We start from the raw sequence: 9,125 nt of genomic DNA, 5'->3' as shown, positions 1-9,125 counted from the left end.
TTCTTGTTCTGTCTCCTACCTACTGCAAATTCTACTGGTCCTCGTCCCACCTGGGAATTTGCACTGTTACTGACAAACCTGGTGTCGTCGAAAAGGAGCAGCACGTTTGAGGTCGCAACACGATGGGCAAAGACTACCGCAACTATAGCAAGACTTCGCGCTCGCCGAAGAGACCCTTCGAGAAGGTAATGGTCCTCCACGAGGTCCTTCCTCTGATCCATATTGAGTCGCCTTGAAGTCTTATGAAATTTTTCTTAGGAGCGCCTTGACCAGGAGCTGAAGCTTATTGGTGAATATGGCTTAAAAAACAAGCGGGAAGTCTGGAGGTATGATCGTTCTTCTCCCTTTTTCTCTTGTGTAATGATGTCAAAATCAAAGTCTCTCCATAATCCCATCTTCTCTTCTCCAGAGTTCAATACGCTTTGGCCAAGATTCGCGCTGCAGCTCGCCATCTTCTCACGCTCGAGCCAAATGATCCCAAGCGTGTTTTCCAAGGCGCCGCACTTTTACGTCGTATGATCCGATTGGGACTTCTCGAGGAGAAGGAACAGAAGTTGGATTACGTTTTGGGACTCACTCTCTCCAAGTTCATGGAACGTCGTCTTCAAACGAAGGTCTTCAAGCTCGGCCATGCTCGATCGATTCATCACGCCCGTTGCTTGATTCTCCAGCGCCATATTCGCGTCGGAAAGCAAATTGTTAACGTTCCGTCGTTTATGGTCCGAGTGAATTCCGAGAAGCACATCGACTTCGCCTCGACGTCGCCATTCGGCGGTGGACGTTTTGGACGCGTCAAGCGCAGAAAGATGAGAGCAGGAGAGAAGGAGGAAGAGGAGGATTAGTTGTGCCTTTTTCACCACAATGCCCAAAAACTGTTGAACCTTTAGAAGGTGGACGCCGAGAGCATGAAAATAATAATTAGCTGAAATTTCTGAAGAGCATGAAAATAATTAGCAAAGGAACCAAAGTTTCTGAAATGCACTTTGGCTTGAGGTTTTTGTGTTGTCTGTTCTTTTAGATATTAGCAGCATCAGTAGTCCAACGGTAGGATACCTGCCTTCCAAGCAGGTGGTCCGGGTTCGATTCCCGGCTGATGCAATTTATTAAAGAAATCGCTCTTCTATTTGGTTTCTGAATCTGTTCCTGATATTCCAGCTGAATGTTTGTGGGATTGAACTTTCATATTCCGATCGTTCACTCGGAATCCCACCTGAAATCTGAGACTAATCAAAACCTCTTATTGTCGCGAGTCCCAAGGCCGGAGTCATTTCTGGAAAGTTTTGTTGGAAATCCAAACGATTGGGCCGGAGTGAACGAGTTCTGTGAAAATCAGTATCTTGGTTCCAAGACGGAGGATCACAAGTGGAGAATTTTGTCCCTTGAAGAAGCTCTTTTCGCTGCTTTGAATCAACGATTCCCTGCTTTTGATGTTTCTATAAAAGAATCGCGCAATCAGTTCAATGACAGAGGCGAATCTTCATCGAAGCGGAGAAGGAGAAATAATGACAATGATGATGTTATTCGAAGCATGTTTGAGCGTCTCTTAGCGACATCTTCTGATCCTTCTAAAGGAAAAATTCGACTCGCTGTTTATCTCTGGTGGAAAGAGCAAGGTTGGGTTGTACGCAGTGGATTGACATTTGGGGTCGATTTTCTGATTTATGAAAAATCTCCCGTAGAAGTCCATGCAAGGTATTTAAGAGAAAGTCGCGAAATACCTGTCCCTCTTCACGATCATCCTCAAGACTTCTATTTATCTTTTATCTTTCAGATATGGATTGATGATCCCCTCCTCTCATGTTCGATGGAGGTATCTTTATCTGTTGTCCTCACTGATTCGACTCTTTGTTCAGGGAAGTGGTTGGTGCATCTCGTCTCTGTGTGACAGTCGCGAAGGTATCAATCTCTTTTAGTTAATTGTCATTTTTGTGTTAATTTTTCATTTTTGTGGATTTCCTTAGGAACTCATTTTGGCAACAAGTCCTGCAGAAGTAGCGGAGCTTGATTTTTGGGTAAACAGTCCCAATCCATTGCATAACCCTCATCCACTGCTGATACTCTATTGTCGATTACTGTTTCTGTACTTCCCTCATTCAGGATCTAATCGAATCGAAATTAGTTCAAATTAAATTATCAAAACATCTAGCGCGCGAGAATTGTATCAACGCTCAGACGTAAGAGCGATGGATTGAATCGATCTTTTAATCACTCTTCGTCATCAACGCACTGGCTATGGAGGACTAGGGTAGTCGACAAATACACAGAAAGGAGAAGTCAGACAGTTTTTGGAATCAGGCAGATGGATGAGGATGATGTTGTTCATTAGACTGTTTAGATTGTGTGGGACTGTGGATCGCCGTTCACAGCATCGCAACAATGACGGCGCGAAGTAGGGGTTGGTGTCTTGTCGGCGGCTACTGCGTCTGCCACTACTGCTTTGAAACAGAACACTTTATGTGTCGATGTCTCGATAGGCCTTCGTTTCACGAATCTCCTTCTAATTCGGCGACGTGGGTTGTCTCTCGCGATGTGATGTCGTGTCGAGAGATGTTGCACGCAAAGCAATGTTCTGATTCGTCGACGAACTGACGATGTGTGAAAATCAACAGGCTCCTTGAATGATGTGATGGGACAGTCTCTGTTCTAGCCCCGTGGCCGATTATCAAACGACACAAAGATGAATAAGACGAGATAGGACTGTGACTGTATGCAACCAGTACGGAACTCAGTCCGTGATGTATCGTTTTCTCGGACAATTTAATGGCTGTTGGAGCCGACTCTACAATATCCAACAGCACGCAATGCACACTGAACGGTCTCTCGCGCGACCATTTGTCAACATTTGGACCCCATCACAAGTTGAAGCTGACTGGAACACTGAAGAGACACAACAGTTCGCAAAACGCATCTTCTCAAAATCCATAACCGGTTATCCAACTGTTTCAGATCGAACAGTCGATCAACTCCCGAATCCGAAATGTCCGCAAGTGTGTGTGTTGCGTTTCGATGGACCAGAGGATTAGTTCACTGCAGGTTGCAGTCATCGGGAAATCGAATGTTGGAAAATCCACTTTGGTGAATGCATTGATGTATGGAAAAGCAGCAGCCCGACTCTCACCCAATCAGGTGAGTGATTCTTCAAATGTTCCATCGACGTTTTTTCTCAGGGAAATTACAACAATCCACGTCCCAATCAAACAAGTGCTCCAGTGTCGCCAACTCCGGTACGTGCATTTGATCGACGTTTTTGCTGCTCCACGGTAGTCTGAATGTGCCGCGGTTCCATGCCAGGGTGTTACACGCCATTTGTTCACTTTTGATTTGGGAACGTATCTGTCGCTTGTCGATCTTCCGGGTTATGGATACGCTGAAGTCTCAAAGGTGCGATCGCTGGATGTCGTTCGAATAGCATATTCGGTTTCACAGACTACCAAAGAGGGTTGGGCAAATTTGATTGAAGGATATTTGTCCACATCTACCAGGCACGTTAGTCGCCTCTACTGGACACTTATTTTTCAATGTTCAACTGCTTTTCAGTTTATGTCGGGTGCTTTGTTTGATTGACTCAATGAAGGGCCTTACCAGACCAGATTATCGTCTATTTGAACTGCTGACTCAAAAGGAGCGCGAGTTCATGGTGGTTCTAACAAAAGTTGACAAACTGGATGTAAGAATCCCATCTGCTCGTCCAGACCACTTTTGATGATCTGCTAGGCAAACGAGTTGCATGCCACGATGCATCAGACTCTCGTCGAGTTGAGATGTTTGGATAGGACGTTTTGCTGGCCATACATTCACGCTGTGTCAGGAAAGTTCACAGACGGCCTCATGGAGTTACAGTGAGTCCAAACAAACAAGTTTCCATAAACACCATTTGCAGGTCTGCTCTGGCCTCGATTGCAATGAACAATCCCTGCAGAAAGACACTCAAAAGGTTTTCAGATTGAAGAGTCTGCCGAGTCGTTCAAAAAATAAAAAAATGGCACATCCTGCACAACGTTGAACAATCAAGAGATCCCTGTAGCTGGTTGTCGTCCGACTGAAAGTTAGATTTCCGGGAAATGAGTTGGCCACACCTCCAGCGCACGTCATCAAGGCAGATATTCAACTTTGTACTCCCGTAGCCCGTCGCTTTGAGGTTTTTGTTTCTTTTTCTGGGTGGGCTTTTTTGGAGTTTGTTGAGAGCTGCATTTAATTCCATGATTTCGGAGAACCGAGAGATGTATGATCGCAGATAGTTGGCTGCAGCGCAGAAACTGAGAAGAGCTCGTTTATCCGTGGGTGGAAGAGCTTTGACCAGCCCTTGCAGCTTCGCAGGGTCAGGCTTTAGACTGTCAGCTGAAATGACGTGGCCGAGATAAAGCCCTTCTTCGCGAAAGAACAAAGACTTCTCGTAGTTGATGAAGAACCGAGCTTCCCTTAGGCATTGCAGAACCCTGCGTAGTAGAATGAGGTGCTCGTCAACGGTGCGTGTATAAATGATAATATCATCTATGTAGACCGGTTTCCTTCATCGAGTAGGGGCTATTGCTCTTTGAAAGATGGTGGGGCTCGTCCGGAGGCCAAACGGCATGACTGTCCATTCGAAAACGTCCCTTTCGGGCACGACAAAGCCCGGTTACTGAATACTCGACTTATCCAACGCTACATTCCAGAAACCCCAGTTTAAATCAACCAGAGTGAAAACCTTGGCACCGGTGAGTCTGATCAGTAAATCCTGTGCATTGGGTATTTGATATCGGTCGTCTTCTATCAATGTGTTGACATATCGATAGTCGATAAATAATCTCCACTTTGTCGATCTTGGCTTAGCGACGAGATGGCAGGCGCTAACCCATTTGCAATCAGGAGCTGAACAGATGACTCCGGCTTTCAACAGGTCATCAATCTGTCGATTCAATTCGTTTCTGAGATGTACGGGAGTTGGTCTAGCTGCTACACGTCTGGGCTTTCCTCGCACCCTTATCTCCATGGTGACTGTTGTTGCTTGTCCTGCTTTAGGTTCGAACCAAACGTCAGAGTACTCTTGGAGAAGGGCGGATGCTGCTGATGATTGAGATGGAGTGAGCATTGAGCTCCATTTGGATGTAGTGGCATTTATCGCTTGCTGTACCATAAAAAACATTATGGTACTCAGTTTGTTGGAGAGTACTTGGAGGGGGACATGCAGTTCCGTTGTCAAGATTGTAGCACTGTAATGTGCAGTCAGCGCTTTGAACGGTCATGGAAGCAAAGTCAATACAGATCTCAAGTGCTTTCAGAGTTGGTATGGACAGGATTGTTGGTGTTTCCGAATTCAGAAGAGCAAAAACGTGTGCTACTAGAACGTTCAGGAGTGATATAGACTATGACGTCTTCGCTGAGGATAGCTTCCGTCTGGTTCACGTCCTTGGCCATAACCTTAGTGGATTTAAGGCTTGGTTTGAAGTTAACACGTGCCGCGGTCATGTGCGACATCACGTTGACCATTGCTCCTGAATCGAGAACAGCTGTAAGCGGTAGTTGGTTATGATGGGTACCTCGATGAGTTTTTGTCGCTTAGGGATGCGGACTGAGTCATCTGGTTGGTTGTCTTCGGCAAGGAGGACTGGTTGAGGTTCGTTTCCATTTTCATCATCATATTCCTCTTCCTCTGGCACTGTCAGCTTGAGCACCTTTCGAATTACTGGCGCTGGAGTGTCATAAGAGGGACCCGCTTGACGCTTCTTGCTGATATATCGCTCTCGGGCCCTGAACTTCTCATCTTCTGCTGTTGTCAACAGTTTGTTTATGACATCAGCCACACTCTAGATCTGTTGAGGAGTTGTGTTGTCAAATTGCGCTTCAAGGCGGGCTCCCTTTTGCGTTGAATGTGCAGTTACTCGTGAGCGTCCTGCTGTATCCTTGAGAACTTTTGCCCGGCAAACCTCGGAAATATGGCCGATCCTGTCGCAATTGGCGCATCTTGTTTTCTTGTGAGAGCAGTCCTTCCTCCAGTGGGTATTTCCGCAGCCAGTGCAGCGATTTCGCGGTTGGTCTTGTGGATTAGACGCGGGATTTGATGGCGTGCTGGCTTGGAAGATTGGAAGAGGGAGATCTGGTTTAGTATCCTCTTGAAGGGAGACTTCCATCAACCATGCGGACTTGAAGAGCTCAAGGACCGTCCATTCTCTTTCAGAATACGCTCTCCGGAGAGACCTTGCCACTTCTAGTGGAAGCATTGAAAAGATGGTGTGAATTCCTTGGTATGTCCCGAGGATATTGAGCCGATTCCGACGTTTGCACATGTAGGTGTATGCTTCTTCAACTGCCCTGTGGGCAGCAAAAGCCCGGAAGACTGAAATGTGGCGATCCTTTTTATAGAATTGGGATTCGAGCTCCGTGATTTCCGTATGTCCTGGAAATATTTGGCGGGCAATGGCGTCTGCAATGTCCTCAATGTAGATGAAGGAATCCGCAATATCTTCAAGGAGAATGTACTGAAGCTCGACGGTGATAACAAGAAGCATAACGCTTTGATGACGCTAGCCGTTGCTTGATGAGAAAAGATTTTATGTTTGACGGAACCAATTTTCTATTTTGTATTCTGTGGATGGATTGAAAGGTGGTAGGTCGAGATGTGATCTCCATTTTGCCGTATCCCATCGATCCTTTCCTTCAGCCTCCCGTTTCGGAAGCTCTCCTCTTCTGTATTTCATGGGGCTGAATAATGTGGTTGTTCTTGTGGAGGATATCATGCCCTCCATCCCTGCATATCGGCACTGCGAAAGGATGATGTCGATAGCATCTCAGCATTAAAGTGACTTCCAAAATTCGAAGGAGCTAGACATTTTGGAGGAAACTTTTTTTTAGTCGTTTTCTTGTACCAGCGGGAGAACGGACAGAACCAGGGCCGTCTAAGAGGCCTACGGAAACCAAGAACGTTAGAATAACTATTTCTCAAACTTCACTCACCGGGAAAGAACCAAACTGGAAAGTCACTCCATGCTTCCAAAAACATCGCTGCATGCAGACGTCTTCATCAGCAATCGTTGACCATGGAAGGCCCACGATGCTGTCTGCCTCCTCAGACAAAGGGTCCGTTTGAATTTGCTTGTTGGAGGTGCGCGATAGGATCTGCGCTAGCAGCAGCATTGAAGTGACTTCCAAAATTCGTATCAGGCGTTCTCTTGATCGTTTCGCCATTGACGAAAAACTCCTTCTCTTGAAGTGACTTCCAAAATTCGTATCTTGACAATTCACTTGAAGATCTCCTCAAAATCGACTTTGAAGGCTTCGCGGTTCGCTCGAGGCTTTCTTCAATAGTGGGCCAACCTGAAATCCCATGAAATTAAAATTCTATGACGGCATCGCTTGATGTTGTTTCGAGTATACCTTTGCTTGGAAGTGATTTGAGATCCGGTAGTGGATTCTTGAATGGTGAAATAAAGGGACGGTCTTGGTGAGGAGGTAGATCCAATAACTCAGCAACACTCCCGTTCCCGTTTATACATGCGGATGATAGAGAGAAGAGTCAGTCTAATACGCGCGCATCACCCTGTTAGGGATCGTCAGTTAGACACAGACAGCGGGGCTCGATCCTAGGATCTCAAGATTATGATCTTCAGAGGGTTTCCGGCCACCACGACAAAGTATTATCGCCGTTAGCTAGACGATTCTATAGGCTTCATATCACACCAGGCAGGAATATCGTCTCTACAGATTTTGAATGTGAGTCCAATGCCGAACACACTTACCTTGATGAGATGTCATGAGGGTTAGACTCGCGTCTTTGAGACATTTGTTGTAGTTTCCTCCCTTTCATTTGATAGACGTAGCATCAAAATAATGATAATCACACCACTGTCGCCGACATCATTGTACCTCTTTTCTCAATAGGGCTCTCAGCTGAGAAATGAGCAGTGCGACATTTTCATTTGCACTGATGTCCCTGCAACAATTGCCTGCCTGCTAACCTCTTGCACTGAAGGCATCCAGTTCTCCCTGGACGCTAAGCAAAAGCTTGAGTGTGGCTTTCACGAGAATGTCGGCCTGAAAATTCAGCTCACCGTTTGTTATGCCTCTGGACTCACCACCGCTGGCTTCGTCAAATCTGCCAATTCAGCTTGCATCTGTCTAATTTTTTTCTGATCCGGTACCTGCACGTTCACTATCTTTGTATAGAGTCCCAAGGGGTTCACCATCTATTCCTAATCGGTAATTGGTGTTGGCGAAGTGGGACTTCGCAATCAAATGTCACAAGAGCCAGGAATAGCGTTGAATACAATGTTTTGACACACAGGAGGCTCTTCCGCTACTCCCTGGTCGCCACGGTTTCACAATAGTTTTAATGCACTCAATCTTTCAAGTTCGTCAGACAAAAAACTTCAAAAATGAATTGATGCAGTGAAAAATGGAAATTCTAGAGGTTCTGATTTAGTTCTTGCTTTCAGCCACACGAAGCACAACACGACCTCTGATTTTCCCTTCCTCTATTAATCGTTTAATAGAGGAACGCCTTCTCAGCTACATGAGCCTTGACCTTTCCTGTAGCAGCATAGCTTCTTCAAGGTCTCGTGACGTACCCATAATTGAACCCTGGGGGCGAAGTGACTTCTGACCAGATGGAAGTGCTACGGTAACAATAGTTGCTCCAGGAGACACATATTCGATGGCATCCGAGACTGCTTGGAGCGCCGGAGCAAAAATGACTGAAGCCGCAATTGGCTTTTTCTGTTCAATGGAATTGAACTTCCGACAACTGACTTTTTTTGCCTTCATGATAAAATCAGCACCAAGCTCTTTCGTCACAGCTGTCAAAAACCTACACAAATATTGAGTAGCCAGATGACCTTTATAAAGTAGTTCACTGCATGATCGGGAGAAAATCCATTTTGATGAATGCATTGATGGAAAGCAGCAGTACGAATCTCAGCGAATCAGGTGAGTGACTTTTCAATCCACGAATGTTCTTGGGGAAATTACAACAATCCACTGGCCTTACTCAACAACTCCCCAGTTGAACCAACTTCTGAAGACTTCTTAGCCTCATTTGAAGCTTCCCGATCCTCCAGTTTAATTGGTTGAAATCTCAATACTGGAAATTCAGAATCCACTACCTTTTCTATTCAATCAATTGCCATCATCTGCACTTCAGATTGAAGTCA

The 9,125-nt window shown here is 45.7% G+C and overlaps 1 protein-coding gene and 1 non-coding gene across 2 annotated transcripts; both read left to right on the top strand.

Annotated features, from left to right (window-relative positions):
- The first annotated feature begins 122 nt into the window (after positions 1–122).
- Positions 123–842, top strand: LOC129617549 (uncharacterized). Its single transcript, XM_055532722.1, has 3 exons — positions 123–185; positions 259–326; positions 410–842. Exons 1-3 carry the CDS (start codon positions 123–125, stop codon positions 840–842), a joined length of 564 nt encoding a protein of 187 aa, XP_055388697.1.
- Positions 843–1,027: 185 nt separating this feature from the next.
- On the top strand, positions 1,028–1,098 carry Trnag-ucc (transfer RNA glycine (anticodon UCC)). The gene has a single exon. It is a non-coding gene; the product is annotated as a tRNA-Gly (tRNA).
- Positions 1,099–9,125: the final 8,027 nt, after the last annotated feature.

This window comes from Condylostylus longicornis, unplaced genomic scaffold (assembly GCF_029603195.1).
Source record: "Condylostylus longicornis isolate FDR11 unplaced genomic scaffold, ASM2960319v2 ptg000561l, whole genome shotgun sequence".
Classification (NCBI taxonomy): domain Eukaryota; kingdom Metazoa; phylum Arthropoda; class Insecta; order Diptera; family Dolichopodidae; genus Condylostylus; species Condylostylus longicornis.
The sequence above is the reverse complement of the archived record's forward strand: the minus strand, read 5'-3'. Positions and strand labels throughout refer to the sequence as shown.

Excerpts from the sequence above, each read along its gene's own strand:
- LOC129617549 (XM_055532722.1), top strand. The coding sequence starts at position 123 with ATGGGCAAAGACTACCGCAACTATAGCAAGACTTCGCGCTCGCCGAAG. Across the intron at positions 186-258 it reads CGAAGAGACCCTTCGAGAAG|GAGCGCCTTGACCAGGAGCT; the intron begins GTAATGGTCCTC and ends AATTTTTCTTAG. Across the intron at positions 327-409 it reads AACAAGCGGGAAGTCTGGAG|AGTTCAATACGCTTTGGCCA; the intron begins GTATGATCGTTC and ends TCTCTTCTCCAG.